The 20,859-nt window shown below is 38.9% G+C and overlaps 1 protein-coding gene across 7 annotated transcripts in view; it reads left to right on the top strand.

Annotated features, from left to right (window-relative positions):
* UTRN (utrophin) overlaps nucleotides 1–20,859 on the top strand; it is a 496,689-nt gene that overhangs the window by 92,601 nt on the left and 383,229 nt on the right. For all 7 annotated transcript variants that reach the window (XM_034990899.1, XM_034990900.1, XM_034990897.1 and 4 more), the window contains one exon: nucleotides 7,853–7,914. In XM_034990899.1, coding sequence (XP_034846790.1) covers nucleotides 7,853–7,914 — 62 coding nt within the window. The remainder of the gene's footprint in view (nucleotides 1–7,852; nucleotides 7,915–20,859) is intronic.

Below are 20,859 nucleotides of genomic sequence, written 5' to 3' on the forward strand. Positions count from 1 at the left end.
ATTATGACTCATTCATTTCTTCCTAAATAACCTCTCCTTGTACTGTGACATTTCAAGTGATTTTTTTTAAGGATTTTTTATTTATTTACTTGAGAGAGAGAGGGAGGGAGAGAGCATGAGCAGGGTGAGGGATGGAGGGAGAGGGAGAAGCAGACTCCCCTCTGAGCAGGGAGCCCGATATGAGCCTTGATCCCAGGACCCTGACATGACCTGTGCCGAAGGCAGACGCTTAACCAACTGAACCACCCAGGCTCCTTTCAAGTGATTTTAATAAAGCTCCTTCACTCCTGGGACAGAAGTCCAAAATGAAGTGTTTGTATGTAAAGTTTACAGTTTCTGCCCCCATAAATTGAGTGCTTGTTCTTTTGCATTTGCAATATATATAATACAGTTTATATCTAAGATATGAAGAGTTTTTCCAGAAGATATTTCCAGAGAAAAGCTTTCAAACAATTCTGGATGCCTACAAATCTTACAGTCTTTAGGTTGAGTTTAGCAGCTCTAGAAAGTGAAAGTTGGAAAACGTTCCCTCCTGTATTTAAAAAACTTGAATTCATCAACTAGAAATAGGTAAGAGGTGAATAAACTCTAAAATTAGAAGATGGTCAGGAATTATTGTTTATATCTAATTTTGGAAATAATTCTTTAGGGAATAGATTGTTTTGCAGTATTTTGTAGATTAAATGCAAAAGAGCTATCTGAACCCCAGTGACCTTGGAGTAGCATGCTGTTGAACTTGGGCTAGTTTCCTTTTGGCTAAGATCAAGTGTAGAAAGTCTTCAGGATATCTCAGATTTGGGTGGTTTTTGCATTTTCAAAATGCAGTCTTATGGTCAGCATCATCAGTCATTAGAGAAATGCAAATTTGAACCATGACATACCACTGAACACCTACTAGGATGGCTATAATTTAAAAAAGGAAAATAAATGTTAGTGAGGATGTGGAGATTGAAATCTGTACATTTGCTGATAGGAGTGTAAAATGATGCAGTCATTATGGAAAACAGTTTCCATGGAAGGCAGTTTCTCAAAATCTAAGCATAGAATGACCACATAACCCAGCCATTCCACTGCTAGGTAAATACCCAAGGGAACTGAAAGCGGGGACTTGAACAGGTACTCGCATGCCAGTTTATTTTGTGGCTGTATTCACAATAGCCAAAAGGTAGAAATGACCCAAGTGTCTATCAATACACGAATGGATGAATAAAATGTGGCATATAGGTGTGTGTCTGGGTGGCTCAGTTGGTTTAGCGTCCAGCTCTTGGTTTTGGCTCAGGTCATGATCTCCCTGATCTCAGGGTCGTGAGATCGAGCCCCATGTCAGGCTCTGTGCTCAGCGTGGAGTCTGCCTGTCCCTCTCCCTCTCTCCTCCTCCTGCTCACTCTTGCTCTCTTTCTGTCTCTAAAATAAATAAATAAAATCTTTAAAAAAAGGTGGCATATACATACAATGAAATATTCAACCATAAAAAGGAAATTCCGACACATGCTACAACATGGATAATCCTAGAAAACATGATGTTAGGTGAAATAAGCCAGATGCAAAAGGACAGATACTGTATGATTCCACTTACATGAAATATCTAGAAGAGGCAAATACATATAGATAGAAAGTAGATTAGGGGTTACTAGTGCCTGAGAGGAGAGGGAAATGGGAGAATTATCACACTTTATTTGTATGTATGTATGTATGTATGTATGTATGTATGTATGTATTTATTTATTTATTTATTTATTTGTTAGAGCGTGGGCAAGAGAGAGTGAGAGAGAGCACAAGCAGGGGGAGCTGCAGGCAGAGGGAGAAGCAGGCTCCTTGCTGAGCAAGGAGCCCGATGCAGGACTTGATCCCAAGGGCACTGGGATCATGACCTGAGCCAAAGGCAGCTGCCCAATCGACTGAGCCACCCAGGCGTCCCAACACTTTGTTTTTTAAGTAGGCTCCACTCCCAATGGTGGGGCTTGAACACACAACTCCGAGATCAAGAGTCACCTGCTCTACCGACTGAGCCAGCCAGGTGCCCCTGTGAATGGGAGAATTATTGCTTAATGGTTATAAAATTTCTATTTGGGCAGATGAAAAAAGTTTTGGACATGGTGGTGATGGTCGCACAACCTTGTAAATGTAATTAATACCACTGGGTTGCACACTTTAATATGGTTAAAGTGGCAAACTTTATGTTCTATGTATTTCACCACAGTTAAAAAAATTTTAATAATGTAATATACCAAAAAAAAACATTGAATTGTAGACTTTACATGGATGAATTTTATGGTATGTGAACTGTATCTGAATCAAGATGATAAAAAGCTTTGCAAGCACGGGAGGAGTACTAGATAAAGAGATGGGGATTCTTATTTGATTTCTGGCACCACCTAACTTCATCTTGTGGGATAAGCTCCCCATGTGTCTAGTTTCAGAATGGGGTTTGATCTCTAATTTTATGTACTTTCCTGCTCTTAGACACACTGATTCTGTGAGAGTAAGGTGGGTAGTTTGGGTGGGTTAGGTTGGTTCTCTGCTGAAACAAACATTTTCCTCCAATGGTAAAAATGACAGAAATCCTAAATACAGTGCAGGTGGGGCTGTAGATTTTTTGGAATCCAAGGGCTGCAGAATTGCCATTAATTTGGGAGGGGAGTGAATGGATCATGCTAGAAGAACTTGTGTTTATGTAAAGAAGTTGCTTTTCCAAGAATCCATATTTTCTTAAAAAACATTTTTGAGCATATATTTGTAACTCTGTACTCATCTTTTTATGGGCATAAACATTTTTCAGGATTGAAAACTTTAAAGTTTGGAGAATTTTAGAATTATTCTTTGAGCATTATTGTATGTTAAAACCCTCTGTTTTCTCATAGATACGTAATTATGTTTTAATTAAATATGCTGTTTTTTGTAGATACTGAGTTTGAGCCTGAAATGAAGAGGGTATTATTCTGTTTTCTCTTACTCTGTCTAGAATCCCATTCTTCGCATGAACCAGACTTTGTCTGTCCTGCAAGATATATTTTAAGTGCCTTTTTTCCCAACGAAACTCTGACCTGCTTGTGCTTGGCATACATTGAATGCAGGTTCAGGAGTCAGTGGGACCTGGTTCTGTTTGTTACTCTTGTCACTTGCGCAGTGGGTGACGCTGAGCAATTCATTCAGCTTTTGTCTCTGGATCTCAGGGTTCTTATTTGAAAAGTAAAGTTGTTTTCCTCTTGTCACTTCACGCACCTTCACATCTCCTAAAGAGACCATCGAATTGTTTTTTGCTTTTTATAGAGTGAGGTCTGAAAGTCCTCACCTTCACATCTCCTAAAGAGACCATCAAATTGTTTTTTGCTTTTTATAGAGTGAGGTCTGAAAGTCTGTTTCAAATGCAGTTTTTGGCTTTAATAACTTAAATGCGATAAGCATACAAAGCTAACATTTGAAATGTTAATTATCTAAACTCCACATATACTTAGGTAGTTTTGACAATTTTGACAAAAAAGCACATTTTAAAGTTTTTTTTTTTTTTTCAGGCCCTATGAGGATGTCAGGTTTTGAAACAAATTCAGAGTTTACACACTCTAATTGAGAGCCGTCTGTCTCCTCTTGTCTCTGTATCTTTGACTACATGTTTGCAACATTTGGCAGATTATTACATAAATATTTACATATTTCCATGTGCCATTTTAATTCATGTTGTTTCAATAAATGAATTGCTGGTGTTCAAAGGCCAAGCAAGTGGGTAGCAGACACCAAGAGAGGAGAATGATCTCACTAAGCCTTGGTGGTAGGTTTCTTTGGGCTTGACTAAATACAGTAGCCAGAAAAAGAAGAAGTGGGAGTATGGTCTGAAATGCTTTCATTGCTTCTGAAATAATCTCTTTTGCTAATGAGGAACTGGCTTTCTAGGGTGAGTTGCGTTTCATGAGAGGCTTTAATAAAGCCAGTCCAAGTTTTAAATCATCCAACAAGACATTTCTCTTTTGGTTTAAAGTGTAGGGACTTCTTTTCTGAATAACTGCATTCTATGGAACTCAGGTTATTGCCAGCCAATTGGATACTCTTCAATTTCTTTGAAAGATGTACTGGCGGATAGTGCTTTCTCTCTAATAGTAGTCCAGTTTTAATGGCGGTATGCATGTTCCTAGGACTTGGGTATTTCCATAAGGGAAACAAGTCTAATTTCTCTGCCACATTTCCAGTTTAGGATTTAAATTGAGATTTGTTGCTACGTTCTGCTGAAAGAATTTTTGATATGCATTTGAGCTGGTCAAGTGAAAAAAATTGCAAGCCAGTTTCCTGGAAGATTTATCAGGCAGTTTTGTTGATGTTTCTTGCTTCACTTCTCTCACCCATCACAGAAATAAAATTCCAGGCGAGACAGCAGCAAAGGCCCTTGGATCTGTGTGAGCATGTCAGAAGCATTTTAAGAGGAGCAAAATATTTAGAGGAAGAATTTGGAAAATCAGCCTTAAGGGATTTAACACATTTTTCTTCTCCTAATTCAGTCCCGTGTTTGTCCCCCTAATGGAGAAAGGTCATTAATGGATAAGATTTGCTAAGCCCCAAAAGGCTTTCAGAAACTAAAGAGTTTTTCTAAAATCCAAATCTAAAGAAAATGCTTGTTTGCAAACTGGAATGAATACATTTAGAGTGTAAATTATACTAACTTATTTATATAGAATAATCGAGTTATATATAAGATGGTGTTGTCTATACATTTTTATTTTGGAGAAATTAAATGACAGATTGGCTTGATAATGGAGAGCTGAATGACTTTGAGACTTTTGAAGTTCTGTATAAATTTCTAGGAAGGGCAGAATGATTGATTTGAATTCCATGACTGAGATTTTTTAGTTGTCTTGCTTATCGCTTTGCTAGCATATTTTCACCTCCCAGAAACAGGACCTGGGCCAGTGTTGTTACCTTAATTGTGGTGCAGAGGGCAGTTTTCTACTAGTAAGTGTTCCAAATTTGTTACATTTTAATCTCATAATTGAAAAGCTACAGGCTAATTCCAGTTCTTTTACTGAATTCCTCTCTGGTAGAAATAAGAGGGGTGTGTGTGTGTGTGTGTGTGTGTGTGTATGTGATTGTTAGAAAAGGGAAATGTGAACTAACGCCTTATTGAAATATGAACTCTTCCCCCCCTTTTTAAAAAAAATTTTGTTTTATTATGTTATGTTAATCACCATACATTACATCATTAGTTTTTGATGTAGTGTTCCATGATTCATTGTTTGCGTATAACACCCAGTGCTCCTCCATTCAATACGTGCCCTCTTTAATACCCATCACCAGGCTAACCCATCCCCCCGCCCCCCTCCCCTCCAGAACCCCCCCTTTTTTAACTGTATCAGGAAAATGAATACAGAGGAGTGTTTATAAATTTGGGAGTATTTTTGAAAGGTTTGGATGCTGGATATATCTCTGCGATAAGCATACGAAGCTAACATTTGAAATGTTAATTATCTAAACTCCACATATACTTTATCTCTGCAACCTCATACTTTATTTCATATTGGTTACTTAGACTCATTCAAACTTTGATTTGACCCAAAGATCAAAGACTATTATAGAAACATTCACTTATTAATCTTTATAAACATCTCTGTGTGGCAGGAATCTATTTTTAGAATTTGATTTCCTTCTTTGTGTGATAAGTTGAAAAACCTTAGTTATCATTTGGTAGGGTGCACATACTCATTTCTTTGTCCAGTCTATATCTGGAGAGGAACCTATGAAGTATTAAATATTTTAACATGTGTTTGAAAATAAGAAGGTTAAATGCTCAGAAAAGAGGGTAAGAAAAAACCAAAATTTATTAATATTAATCCCTAAGAATATTCTCCATTTTTATGGTGATAAAATCTTCAAATTGTATGAATGTTATGAAATTAGGAAAATTTAATATTTATGACCTTTATATGTATTTTTGTTCATAGCAATATGGAATAATATGTATGGTAAAATGTACAAAAGTAAATCCTTTCTAAGGCTAATGGGACAAATAATTAGCTTTTCTAAGAGCTCTGAACACTGATATTTAATATTATATTTATATTGGTGGGGCTGGTATAGTGCTCTCTGCAGGTTGATGTATGTGGCTGACTTCTATTCTGTGTATCATCTCAGCTCTGTCCCTCTTGGGCGTGATTGCAAGGTGGGGACATTCAGAGTGTGTAAGCAAGTCCTCTTGGTTAATAAATGGCTTATATGTGGCATTGATCGATGGTAGAAAGCCTGAAATCAGGTCTGATGCTGACTGCATTGTCCTTCCTGGAAGGCAGGCTACCTACCTCTCAGTGCAATTAACATCAAGAGGGTTCTTAGACAGCAGTTTTGTTTTTCATCCAATTGTCCACTTTGTGTCTCTGAGTCAGTCTCCAATTACCTTTATGGATGTGTAAGAGTGCACTCTTTTCTGGAGCTGCAGCTATCCTATTTATTTCAGGAATGACCTTTTAATCACAAACTCTCCTACCAGAAGGGAGTAAGGACCAAAGATATCACAAACTTGGTGAAGTGGTGGGTGAACTTCTAATTCTGCTGTTAGAGATGCATGAGGTCTATGTTGAAGGCAGCCCTTTGAAACTAATGTGCGGAGAGCAGAGCGCACTGGGGCCTCTCTGTTATTATTTTGCTGTTACGTTGTGGGAGGCAGCCTGGCAGTGTGGATGGTCCTGGGCAGGCGGCGTATTCATACACGCAGACAGAACCGCAGCTTTCTGCTTGGTTCCAAATCCTCCTGAGGCAGCTTTCGGAACCAGTTGGAGATTGTTAATGTGCTGTTCTCTAGGTGTTAAGCCAACACTGACTCTTGCTGGTTGTAATAGAGAACTGGGGAGCAGTTGAAGAGGGTATCATTAGAAATAACAGAGAGGGTACAATGGGTATTTATCTTTCATGTTTACATGTATACTGTAGTAATAGTTGTAGCATAATAGTAACAGAGAGCTCAAAGCCAGCTCTTTGCCAAGTGGTTTCCGCTCATAGTCACTAATCCTCAAAATGCCCTTGCAAGCTGGGTGTTATTTATTTCTCTTTTACAGATGAGAACCCGAGGTGAGGAGGCATTGTAATGATTTACCCGAGGTCACACACTAAGTGGATTGGGGTGCGGTCTATTTTGTTCTAAAGCTCTTTGTTCTTTCTGATATATCACATGGTTTCCCTGTGCTTAACTAAATCATTCTGCCCATCTTCAAGACGTTCAAGATGCTGTAGTTTTTACAGTCAATTTTTATTGGCTTGGGCTTGGAACATGAATTTGTAATCAAAACCAAAGTTGATCTTTTTTTTTTTTTAAAAGAACGACTCTGATTTCTCCACTTGTAAAATACTGTATTTATAGATCAAGATCATTAAAATCTTGTCCTATCAGTTTTACTACAAGAAAACAGGTTGTGGAATAACCTTATGCTAGTTTTTGTTCTGAAGGGTGTAGGACTTGTACAGAAAAGGAGGAAGATCATGAGTTTCTTAGGTTTTTCATGGATGACTTCGATTTTTGTTTTGGACATGCTAACGTCTTTCTCATGCTGAAATTTTACTTAAACAAAATGCAACAGAAAGTATTATGTGTAATTGTGAAAGTGAGGTGCTGATTCTGTCCCACACACATGATCGAATGGTTGGCGGCAATATGCTGAGGCTCAGGAGGGGAGGGCCAGCCCCCTAGGGAAGGTGCCCTGGCTTCCTGTGCAAGCAGACTGCCTCAGCCTTCCTGTTCTTAGCTGTGGATCTTTGTGCCTCAGGAACTACTAGGAGGACTTCTATTTTAAACTCTCCATGATGGGGATGGTTGTATATAGAACCCTTCCCAAAGGTACAGACTTTCATACATTTCCCTTCTTCCTTTTCCCTCCCACAGATGAACACAATGACGTGCAGAAGAAAACCTTTACCAAATGGATTAACGCTCGATTTTCAAAGGTAACGGAGACTTTCAAACACTTTATGGTGATTCAAATGCCTCTTTCTGATTGACGGAGTTTGTTTGGAATTGCAATGAATTTTCCCATGATGTGACCGAATAGAAATCTTCTGAGTATGCAGATGCATTTATACTTTTTAAAAAATTCTCTTCTCAAATATATTTAAACGGAAATCCTGATACAAACAGTTCATGGTGTAAACACCTTCATGGTATAAACAGCTTTTTATTTTTACCTGGCATTCTCCAGATATAGGGCAACAGTTTGCTGCTTTTGACTCTGTGAATCCTGGGTACATTTAGGAAATGAATATATCACTGGGCAAATTTTGTGTTCACTTAGCTAGACAGATGATGATTTCACTTTGCCTGGTTAAAATCAGATTGTTATTCAGGCAGCCTTTCTACCCCATGCAGAAACGTTTAAGGATTTTCCTACCTGTGGATGTGGCTAATAATGTTGATCTGCACTGTGGTTCTTTTTTTGAACACTTTCTCACTTCTTTCCCCAAGAATCTACTCTTTCTCAGCATTTATAACCACTTGGAACATAATCAGTGTTTTGAGCAATATTCCTTTTAGGGCAGGCAAACCGACAAAGGAATTGGCAGTGCTATTTTGAAACTTGTTCTTATGTAATTATCCATTGGTTATTGACATTGGAATTTGGTCCTTTAAGTTTGAAGTGGGAGGGAAATTTGCAGGACTCCACACCAGAAAGAGGAGAAATAAAACTTTCTGGGCGAAACATCATCATAGTCTTTTAAATAGTATGAAAGCTACTTTAATTAAGAGGTTTTTTCTTTTTTCAGAATTTTCTATTTGAGAAGGTTGCAAAGGTCAAGAAAATAAACATTGGTATTTCTTTGAGGCAACGTGAGAATGTTTTAGGATTACTATGTGTAGCAGCATGGTTTAAAAATTGCTTCACATCTCAGTGTTTACAGATGATTATTTGAGTGCAGTGTTTTCTTAGGTTTTGCACGTTTTTGTTGAGGGATGTTTTATCTTGCCTCTGAGAATGTAAGGAATGTGAAAACGAACTTTGACAGAAGGGTCAAGAATATAGAAGTGCTTGCATAATTGGTGGTTTTATGTGTAGGATTTATTCCAGAGCAGACATAGGTATTTTGGGGGAAATTTTAATTTGTTTTATTTTAGAAGCACAGGTAACATCTGGGTGCTTTGGATTTGACATGATTCAAAACTTCTGAAATATCCGTCTGCGTTGACCATATTCTGGGCAGTATTGTTTCAGCAACTGAGAGAGTTTGGATAGGAGATGTTTTAACCCAGTGGTTTTATGAGTGCTCAGATGTGTAAGATTATCCATCCTGGTTGTTATGGAGGATTATACGGTCATTTCTAGGTAGAGCAAGTTAAGCAGACCTACTTTTTAGCAGCTCAGTGTAGTCATTGGGGAAGAATTACCTTAGAACTGATTTTAAAGATCATTTGAAAACATCATAGTCTTGGTAGACCTACGTTTGGGGGACATTTGAAACTGGGTGAATGACTTTTATCCCTGTCTACGAGAATGGAGAGAACTAGTGCAAATAGGGCATGGAAAGGTGGAGAGTAGGCGAATAGAGGTGACAACTGAGAAAGAATAATTGAAAATGAAATTGAAAACTTTATCAGTGTTGCCATAAATTTGGCTCAGGCGAGATAGTACCTTGACGGTATATGACAGGCGGTTGAGCTGGAGCGTCACCCAGTAGGTGTGCTTCATCTCCAGGTCCAGAGCTGTTACTGATGGATGCAAGGCTGGTACCAAAGCTGTCACTCATACCCAGTGTGGCCCAAGTACCCCTTTGCTGAGCTTTAAAAACATCCTCACTGCAGCTACTGTCCCTTAACTTCTTTTCCATTGGGTGGTCCTCAGTGTCTACTGGATCATTTGGGTCATGTACCTGAATTCTCTCAAGAAATAGCTCAGTATCAGGGCACTGGGTGGCTCAATCAGTTAAGTGTCTGATTCTTGGTTTCAGTTCAGGGCATGATCTCAGGGTTGTGAAACTGAGCCCCATGTTGGGCTCCACGCTTAGCGGGGAGTCTGCTTGAAATTCTCTCTCCCTCTACCTCTGCCCCCTCCCCTCACTCTCATTCTTTCTCTCTCTCAAATAAATAAATAAATCTTAAAGAAAAAAAAAAAGAAATAGCTCAGTATTTATCGCTGATGATTAGCATCTTTAAAGAGACCTCATATAACACAAAGTCCAGTACTACCAGGATAGTTTACTTAACGAACTTGACATTTAAATTTGTACATTTTATAATGTATATATTATTCTGTACTATTCAGTGAGGGTTTTAAGTCCCATGTAAATTATTTGCCCCATGCAAATTATTTCGTAAATTATTACGAAGACGGTGAAAAGACCAGGTAATATTATCATTTTTAACATTTTTAACATTTTAACAGTTCCAGTTATGTAAACTGACAGGGAAGCTAAAAGCTTATTTTGTTTGGAGAAAAAGTATCAAAAATAGAGCTGACCCTGGAAACATTTCCTTTCAGATGACTTTGAGTCAGAAATCAAAGTAGAAGGAAAATTTGATGGTTCTAGAACAAACTTATCAAATAAATTATGAATATTTGGATATAAAGAGATGGAGAGTTCATGGCAGTGACATTGAACTTCATCCACATTTTTTCTTTCCTCTGGCTGTCTTAAATCCATAAATCAGATTGCTTCCACACTGCTGGTCAGGAAAGAGAATAACATTTCTACGCTGGGAGATTTCCATAGACTCCCATACAGTTTAATTCCACTCTGCTGGGAAAAGGTAGTTTTCGGGCATGGTGTCACTAAGTAATCCAGAGGCTAGCATAAGAAAAAAAAATCCTGGTGAAAAGAATGAACTTGATTTCATTTATTTTTTTATCCATGTCTTTTGGTATATTGTGGTAGAGTTTAAAATAGAATTATTGATTGAGTCTGCTGCTTCCCTGCAGCGTGGGTCCCTCCCTAGGGCAGTTGGGCCCTTGTCCTGAAAAATGCATATAGATAACTGATGGTATCTTCCACCGTTTAGGAATTTATTTTGAATTCCATCCCTGGACATTTTCTTTGTGGTCCCCTCCCCAGCCCATTTTTTTTTTTTAAGTGTTTTCATTTTTTAATTTAATTTAATTTTTTTATTTATTAGAGAGAGAGAGAGAGCATGAGAGGGAGGAGGGTCAGAGGGAGAAGCAGACTCCCTGCCGAGCAGGTAGCCGGATGTGGGACTTGATCCCGGGACTCGATCCCGGGACTCCAGGATCATGACCTGAGCTGAAGGCAGTTGCTTAACCAGCTGAGCCACCCAAGCACCCCCTCCCCGGCCCATTATAATCAAAATGCCAAATCTTAATTGATTCCACTACCTATATATATTCAAAATGTCTACTTTTCTCCCTCTTTTCTGACACCTCCTTTTGCCAAGTCACTATCATCTGAGTTAGGAAAAAATGTGAAAGACTTTAAGATAGGCAAAAAGATTAGTGAGAATCCTGTCAGCTCAGACATCTGGGTTATTGGCCTTCCCTTATCTGTGAGCTACTCTACAACTCTGAGAGTTGTAGAAAACAGATAATAATGCAAATAATTCTTATACATAAAAATGCAAAGTAGGTGGAATGCAGTTGATTATTATACCTTGGATAGACCTATTTTTGCATCTATTATAAATTTATTTCTGCTTTCCTTTATTGCATATAAACATGTCGTCTTTTGAATTCTCCTTTGAACTGGTCATACACCTTACTGGTTCTCTTGTCAATTAATGAGTTAAAGTCTTTGACACGTGTTGATATTACATGTGTATGAGTCATGATTTTACTGTTTTTGAAAATTATCCCTGAACATGTGGACCACTGTAATAATCTACCAACTGGTTCTGCCATGCCATGCTTCACCTATCCAATCCCTTCCTTCTGCTTTCTACAGAATAGCAGGAGTGGTCTTACAGTGTAAGTCTCAGTACCCTTTTCTCTTCAGTTAAATCTTTCAAGGGCTGCCCACTGTTCTTACTTGGCTTTTAAGGCCCTCAATTGTTGCCGTCTCCAATCTACTTCTGATTACATTTTGCTTTACTCTCCTTCCCTCTTGATTCTCTAGCTATTACGATGAGACGTCTCATGGCTTCTACCCTTCTACATCTTTTCCTGGCCAACTCCTTCTCCTATTTCTTGCCTGAGCTGAAATGTCATTTCAAGGATACATTTTCTGAGCTCCTAGACGAGGGCAGATATGCTCTCTACTCGTAAAGCTTTATCCACTGATGCACTGATCAGAATTGTACTTTAAATTAGTTGCATCTGAAAATATTTGTCTCTCCTCTCCTAATCAGTGGATGCTCCATGGTGCAAGGATTGTTTATTTTGGTCACTGGCACCACTTCTGGCATTTAGGAGGCCCCCAGTGAGCCTTGATAGGCTTGATAGATTAGTCAATGACAGTGACAAAAACATATTTAAATGCCTGATACTTTATATCCATAAACCAGTTGGTAGTGGTTATATTGGAAAGAGGTAGGAGGGAGTATAGAATTGAGTGCAAAATGGCATAAATGGAGTTATTTCATGGATATAAATACATTTTTGCTGCATTTACTCACAAAAATCGACAAACAAATCCAGCTATGCAGTTTCCCTAATTACCTGTTTTTTGAAGTTGCACTGGAAAGATTGTTAAATCACCATTTGGGTTTAATACATAAGATTCGCCTGCTTGCTGCATAGGATTCTTCAAATAGAATCTTCCTATTAAATTTGGGCGATGAAAAATGAGATTTAAAAGTTAAAATCGACTCAATTCATTCCTTGATAAGGGATTTGGTAAAGAGCTTGAGAATATTGAATAATATGGATCTAAAACCATCTTTTTTTTAAAAAAAAAGATTTTATTTATTTATTTGAGAGAGAGAGAATGAGAGAGAGCACATGAGAGGGGGGAGGGTCAGAGGGAGAAGCAGACTCCCTGCCGAGCAGGGAGCCCAATGTGGGACTCGATCCAGGGACTCCAGGATCATGACCTGAGCCGAAGGCAGTCGCTTAACCAACTGAGCCACCCAGGCGCCCTAAAACCATCTTTTGATTTTTCACTTTATAAAGAAATATAGCTAAGGCAGCATTCACTATAAATATATATTCTTTTTGCTGCAAATCATGTTAATATGTTACAGAGATATGCTTTAGAGTTTGGGAATCCCGAGAAGTCATCCGGTGTAGAACAGCTTATGGTTGTTGGATTTTAAAAAGTTATGAAGAGCTCAGAAGAAAATGATTATCTAAAGGAGCTAAGAGTTAGGAAATTTAACATTTATTCCTGGATGTGCTGCTCGTTTATTTATGACCTCAGGCAAATTATTAGCCAATTTTCCCAGGTCACTTGGTTTTTATTCCTTTAGCTATAAAACACACTTGATCGTAATTACTTGCCTTATATTGCTAAGAAATATTGAGGCATTGTTATGAAACATTATAGGAGATTATAATTACTTAGGAATGCTGAATTAGGACCCTCTCAGGTAACCCTAACTTGCGGTACCCCTGGTCTGTGCTACACATATATTTTAAAACAGAAATGGAAAAAAAAAAAAAAAAAAAGCACTGGCTCATTAAACCCACTTCATTCCATTGTCTGGTGGGTAAAGCTTGAGTGTTTTGTTCCTCTCATCCTTAAGAGCCTCTGGTTTGTTAGTAGGCTGGTCTCCCGAGGGAGGCAGCAAGGGCCTCATTGCTTCACTGTTGGGGACTTTCTTCTGACTCCCAGCCTGCATTTTGTTTGGCTGACTTTCAGAGCTGCTCATCTGGCAGAGCTGAGACATACAAATTGCAGAAGCTCTTTTATCAGTTTGGCTAGGCGATTCTCAAAAGAGGTTTAACAAATAAAGGTTAGACAGAGAATGTGTAGACTTCAAAATGCTGAACTTTAGTTTGGGCAGATTTCTGCCTTTCCCTTTTTGTAGACAAAGATGAGCCAGGTTTTCATATACGTCACTAAATTCCAAACTTGAAGTTTATATTGATGGAGCATAAAAGGAAAATCTGTGAAGCATTTTTTTTTTTTTAATAGATTTCAATGTGGAGAGCTATTCAAATGGGTTCCTTTTGGAGGCAGTGGGACATTGCTTTTAGTGTCCTATTGTTTTGTCCTCTTCTCATGTTGGAAGTTGATGGTCACAAAAATGAGAGTGGGAAAAGACGTGTAGGAAGCTTTGTAGAAGATGGGGCCAAGAGCCCCGTGCTCACTGATTCTTTGTAGCAATCTTGCTGGCTTTCCTTGCAAGGTGTTTAAAGACCTCCTTAGGCATTTCCTTGCACTCATTTTGCTCTCACTGGGTGGAATCATAAAGTTGATATTGACCATCATAGGTCTTCATTCCACTGGTGAAGCTATAAGTTTATAGTTGTGATGAACCTCATTTTATCAGTTTGCTTGATCTTGACTAGAGATACTATTCTTTGTTTTAACCTGTTATTTATTGTACGCAGTAATACACATCACAAAAAGTTAGAAGAAATCCAAAGAAAATATTCTTTGAGAAAAAGCGTAACAGTTTTGTTATAAAAAACTTAAAAAATATATTTATATATAAACATAATTAACCAAAATGGCATTGTTCATGGTGCTCACTGATACACTTACTGACTTTTAAGAAAATGAAGAATTACAGGAACCAAAAGGATGCTGAGATTGGTGATTCATAAATGAAAGATTCTGGCTTTAAAAATGTTAAAAGAAATATTAAATTATTTTGCTTATTTCTTTTGGAGTTTTAAAATAACCAACCCCTTGCCAAAAATGATCAAAAACAGAAAACAATAAAAAAATAAGAGAGAGGTGCTAAAGCTTACAATATGTTATCAGAAGCTGGGGACATCAGGTTAATCTCAGATGAATTTGAGAAGAATGCAAATATGTTATGGTATATATGCTATATGGTATGTGTGTATATATGTATATGCCATGTATATGCATGAATACATGTGTGCACGCACACACACAGTAAACAGTGGAGATTGTAACTGAATTGCATTGGCTGCCTCAAATCCTGTTTTGAAAATAGATAGAGCATAAATAACAGAATAGCTGAACAATGTCAAAGGGCTCATATATTATTTGTTTGTAAGATACCTTATCAGATATATTAGTTGTGAAAGCATTTAAAAATTAAAAATTATACCCAGTTGTAACTTGATTATTTGTAATGAGATTAGGTAAATCATAGGACAGATTCTGCCTGTGTACTGTATCTGTTACTTGGTACAAATTTGACGGAACCACGCTAGCTCATGAGTCCCTCTTAATGTGTTCAGCATGCTGTGTTGGTTTTGTTTACATCTAGGTTCCGAGGGCCTTGAAGGCAAGGCCTGCATTTGTCAGCTGCGGGGGGTCGGTGTCAGCCTAGCAACTCCAGAAAGAAGGCACTGATCAGTCTTCCAAATGGAAAATACAAGTCCTAATTTTGTCTCTGGTTGGTTGGTTGTTGCTATAAAGAATTAGCACTTGGCCCTTTTAAGAACTCCAAACTAGACTTCCTAAATTTTACTTTCTTATTCAATCTTCTGCAGAATTTTTTTTTCTATTACCACTACTACTATTGCTGAAAAACTTGGCCTCTATGATGGAAATAACTGTGATTTGGGAGTATCAAAGAAGGAGAATAAGACAGTGTCAGATTAGAGACAGGGTGGGGACCTGATCACAGAGGATCTTTTATTTGGAGTTTGGATCGTCTTTGCCTATAATTAGAGTTATTCTGGCTCTCATGCAGAAGCAAAGGGTTCAATTAGCCTGGTCCTGGAGGCATGAACTAGAGTGGGAGCCATGATGACAAGGAGAGGTGGTTACCTTTGGAATGTGTTTGGAGGTAGAAATGTGAGGTGGGGAGTGAGTGGAAAAAAAAGAATCTGAAATGACCGACTTCTTCGTGTTTTGTCTGAGCCAGTAATGACTGCTGGTGTTCTGTATTGAATCATGTTCTTTAGTCTTTGGCTGGTGTGGTATCTGTGTGTGTGTGTCCTTTCCACAGAGTTTATCAGTTCCTCAGAGGACTCACTGTTGACTAAACATACATTTCACTTGCGGTCATGCCCTGTGCAGAGATTGCTAATCAGTCGCCCGATGATCTGCTATGCCCGTGGACACAATTTGTTTATCTGCACGATGTTTTCAGGAAACTACAAATATCTGGAGATTACACAGATAAATTCAGATTTCCAGGTTCTTTTGCAAAACCAGTAGTCCTGCCCACAATGACCTGTGATTCCTACATGGCTGTCAGTGGCGGGAAATGAGTACTAGCTGTCGCCCGCAGCCTTTGGGCTGATTTCTCCGGGGGTGACGGAGCCCATCAGGTTGGCTTCATGAGGTTGTACCGTCACATGTCCCCATCAGTCTTTGCAGCTGCTGCCCTCCCGTAGACCCTGGCTTCTCCTCATGCATTGTGATGACAGTTTGCTTGTATCCTCTGACACTTTTAAATCCAGAAGCTTCCGTGTCCAGCTGCTGGTTTTATACTGGTCCCTCTTGTCACAATTGTGGGGTTAAAGCTGGTGTCAGGAGAGTGCACAGAAGTATGGTGGGGGGGGAAGGGTTGGAGGAGGGGGTCACCAGAGCTGGTCACCTGCAGCAACTGTCATCTGGACTCATATCATGTTGCTTTTCAGTTTTTTAAGGTTAAATGTGACCCACTGCTTATCTACGTTCCAAGTTCAAGATTGTTCATTTGTATTATTTTGTGTTTATTGGAAAACCATGAGAACCCTCTCTTGTGAATGAAGAGGGTGGCCTGAACTTGGCATTTCTGCAGGGCCAAGCACAAAGGGGGCATTCACCATATATTTGTCTGATTGAATTATTAAACTGTATTTTCTCTGTCAGAGAAGGCTCTGCAAATATGTCTTTGCAAAGAATTAAACATCTAAGTAAGGGGTTGACTGTCAGGATGAATCAGTTTTTAATTGTATTCAATGGTGACTACTGACATTTCCAAACAGTTTCCCAGGGTGGACCCCGTGTTGAGAGCCTGTGATATGAAAGCACAGATACGTGTTAAAGCTGTGTGCTTGGGAAAAAATCGTCTTCATTTTGAGTTCATTTCAATGTGATATATATTTTGTTGCTTTCTTTGGGAAGTCATTAAATAGAACTCCCTCTATTCTGCCCCGCCCCCCATTGAGTATTTCCTTGCTTATATGTCACAGTCCTGTCCCCTTGTAATTTGAGTGGAAGCTTAGCACAGACTTTGAGAACATTGATTTAGAACCAGATTCTATAGTATTAGATCCTGGTTCTGCCTCTCACTTGTCACATCACCCCTGTCTCATTTCCCTCCTTTAAAATATTATTGTCAAGAAATAACTAATACATGTAACTAATACATCTAAATCTCTATAAATCTCTTAGAACATTTCTAAGTGGCTGCTGTTACTCTAAGAACATTTCGTGTTTCCACTGCCTGTTTTTGTATGGCCCACAAGCTAGGAATGGTTTTGACATTTTTAGGTAGTTGCAAAAAAATAAAAAAAGAATATTTCATGACACAGGGATATTATATGAGATTCAAATTTCAGAGTCCACAACGTTTTATTGGAACATAGTCAGCATTATGATTGGCTCATTTGTTTCTGCATTGTCTGGGCTGCTTTCATATTACAGTAGGATTGAGTAGTTTGGGTAGAGACCACCTGGCCAGCAATGCCTAAACTAGGTACTCTCTGGATCTTTCCAACACAAATTTTCTGACGTCTGCTTGTAGGGCACAAAGCACTGAATCACCATATGTACAGGTGTTACTCTCTTGGGTGGTAAGTGGAACTTAACCTTTGGCATAATCTGGTTTTTTCTATCTGTATATGGGACATTCCTAAGTTGTATTCGTCAGGAATATGTACTTTCGTAGTGACTGGCCCTGTGTGTGGCGAGTGTGGGTGTGTGTTCTCTGTGTAAGCTTTGAACCGCAGTTTTGGATTTGTATGAGCCCAGGTACTTTCCTTTGTCCAGTGAGGAGATTCACAGGCTGTATTTCCCCCTCTTTGGCCATCCTGCAGGTGTAATCCTTGCAAGGAGTCTCAACGGGAATATATACTGATAACACTATCACTGGAGTGGGGTGGGAGAGTGTTGGAGAAAGGGACACAGCACAAAACACGTTTTTTCCTGATTGCCATCAATATTCATCTGAAATTTGGAGACAGAATAAAGAAATTGTGTTGCTGTTACTGTAGGGTTTTGTTTTATGTTTTTAAAGAAAATAAGGGCACTGGTTATACTGTATGAATGATAGACTTCTAGAAAGACAGGACTGTGTCTGGGTCATGTTTGTTTCAACAGAATGTTCCACAGGGAGCTTTTCTCAAGGTTTGTTGCTCAGTATACCAATGAACTAGACAAGTGAGAGGGGAAAAGAGTGTCTCATCTAGAAAAATTGATGCTACTCCTAATGCCTCCTGCTTTGCCATGGACCAGCAGTGGAGCTTAGGGAAGAATCTAGTGAGTTTGCTGTTGAATTATGGCTTGTCTCATGGTGCAGACCTACAGCACCGTGCTCTAGTCTTACCATGTTCATGGCTTTGGAAGGGGATGTATCCCTGCCGGTCATCCTCTTAGTGAATTTGGGACTGAGAAGATATTTGTCTATGAACCGACACTAACATGTACTCAGGTTCAGAATCTGCTTTTACATTCTTGCCTGGGATGAAGAAGTGCTTCTTTGTTTTATTCGTTCTTCCAGATGTTGTTGAAATTTTATGGCACTTTTATGACAGTGGAAACACTGAAGTTATGCTCCTACTATGAATGATAGTAACAATCATTTATTGAACATCTGTCATCTTCATTTTTAACAGATGAGCAAATAGATATGGAAGGGCCAAGTAACTTGCCCAGAGTTATATGGCTAGTGAAAGGCTTTTTTGTTATTGAGATCACTGATGGGCATTCATAATTGTTGTATGGGCTAATATTTATATTTACCTTATTTTATATTGTGCTGGTTTATGTTATTTTATTTTATTTTATTTATTTATTTTTTTAAATTTTATTATGTTATGTTAGTCACCATACAGTACATCATTGGTTTTTGATGTGGTGATCCATGATCCATTGTTTTTATGTTATTTTATTTATTTTTGAAAATGGATAGTGGATTTGAGAAGACATTATTAGCTGTACTTGTTATCAGTAATTTTTAAATTAAATAATTTTTTATACTTTTTTTTTTCATTAACATATAATGTATTATTTGTTTCAAGGGTACAGGTCTATGATTCATCAGTCTTTCACAATTCACAGCGCTCACCATAGCACATACCTTCCCCAATGTCTATCACCCAGCCACCCCATCCCTCCCACTCCCCTCCCCTCCAGCAACCCTCAGTTTGTTTCCTGAGATTACGAGTCTCTTATGGTTTGTCTCCATCTCTGGTTTCGTCTTGTTTCATTTTTCCCTCCCTTCCCCTATGATCTTCTGCCTTCTCAAATTCCACATATTGGTGAGCCACTCTGGAAAACAGTATGGAGGTTCCTCAAAAAGTTGAAAATAGAGCTTCCCTACCACCCAGAATTGCACTACTGGGTATTTACCCCAAAGATACAAATGTAGTGATCCGAAGGGGCACATGCACCCCAATGTTTATAGCAGCAATGTCCACAATAGCCAAACTGTGGAAAGAGCTCAGATGTTCATCAACAGATGAATGGATAAAGAAGATGTGGTATGTATGTGTGTGTGTATATACGTACATATATGTATACACCCCCCCCACAATGGAATATTATGCAGCCATCAAAAAATGAAATCTTGCCATTTGCAGCAACGTGGTTGGAACTAGAGGGTATTATGCTAAGCGAAATAAGTCATTCAGAGAAAGACAATTATCATATATTATCAGTAATTTTTAAGATCCTTTCTATGCCTAGGTATCCCTCTTTGTTATTTATTTATTTACTTATTTATTTAATTTATTGTTTATAAAAGATTTTATTTGAGAGAGTGAGAGAGAGCGAGAGCACGAGGGGTGTGGGGGTTAGGGGCAGAGGGAGAGGGAGAAGCAAACTCTCCCACTGAGCAGGGAGCCCAGTGCAGGGCTCCATCCTAGGACCCTGGGATCATGACCTGAGCTGAAGGCAGACGCTTAACCCACTGAGCCACCCAGGCGTCCCTCGATATCCCTCTATTTCTCCCATGAGCTTTACCTATATTCCTGACCCTTCATGCTCAGAGCAGAGTCACTCATCTCTCCCTGAAAAGGAATCCGGTTATTTGGTGGCTAATTCTCTGAAGTGTACTTTGGTGGGCTTAGAGAGGAGGAAGGTAAGAGGTAGCAGATGATGAGGGCCACTTCTTCCCTTTGCTTTTACAGGTGATAGGTAGGAAGTCTTTAACACAAGGAGCTCCCCCTTGCTCCACCTCCCGGAGTATCCCCTCTGGACCCTTGGGCCACATCTCACACATCACGCAAATCAGTTTGTTCTTGTGATTGATGGAGATAATCCCCGTATCCCTGACACCAGCACTGCTCACCAGAATGGCAGCTGGAACAAGAAAAGCTGCTTTGTTTCCGACACAAATAAGCCATAGTATATTATTATTATTATTTTTTTTTTTTACTGATTCTGTGGCAAAGACTTGACCATACTTCCCCTCATTTGGAGTATGTGAACTATCCAAGAGCCATGCTAATCATCATTAGTTGACAATACTTTATATTTAATTAAAAATGTAAATATCGGGGCGCCTGGGTGGCTCAGTTGGTTAAGCGACTGCCTTCGACTCAGGTCATGATCCTGGAGTCCTTGGATCGAGTCCCGCATCGGGCTCCCTGCTCGGCAGGGAGTCTGCTTCTCCCTCTGACCCTCCCCACTCTCATGCTCTCTCTCTCTCATTCTCTCTCTCAAATAAATAAATAAAATCTTTAAAAAAAATGTGAATATCAGGAGAGGAGGAAATAT

The sequence above is a fragment of the Mirounga leonina genome, unplaced genomic scaffold (assembly GCF_011800145.1).
Source record: "Mirounga leonina isolate KUSES-001 unplaced genomic scaffold, KU_Mleo_1.0 Mir_53, whole genome shotgun sequence".
Lineage (NCBI taxonomy): Eukaryota > Metazoa > Chordata > Mammalia > Carnivora > Phocidae > Mirounga > Mirounga leonina.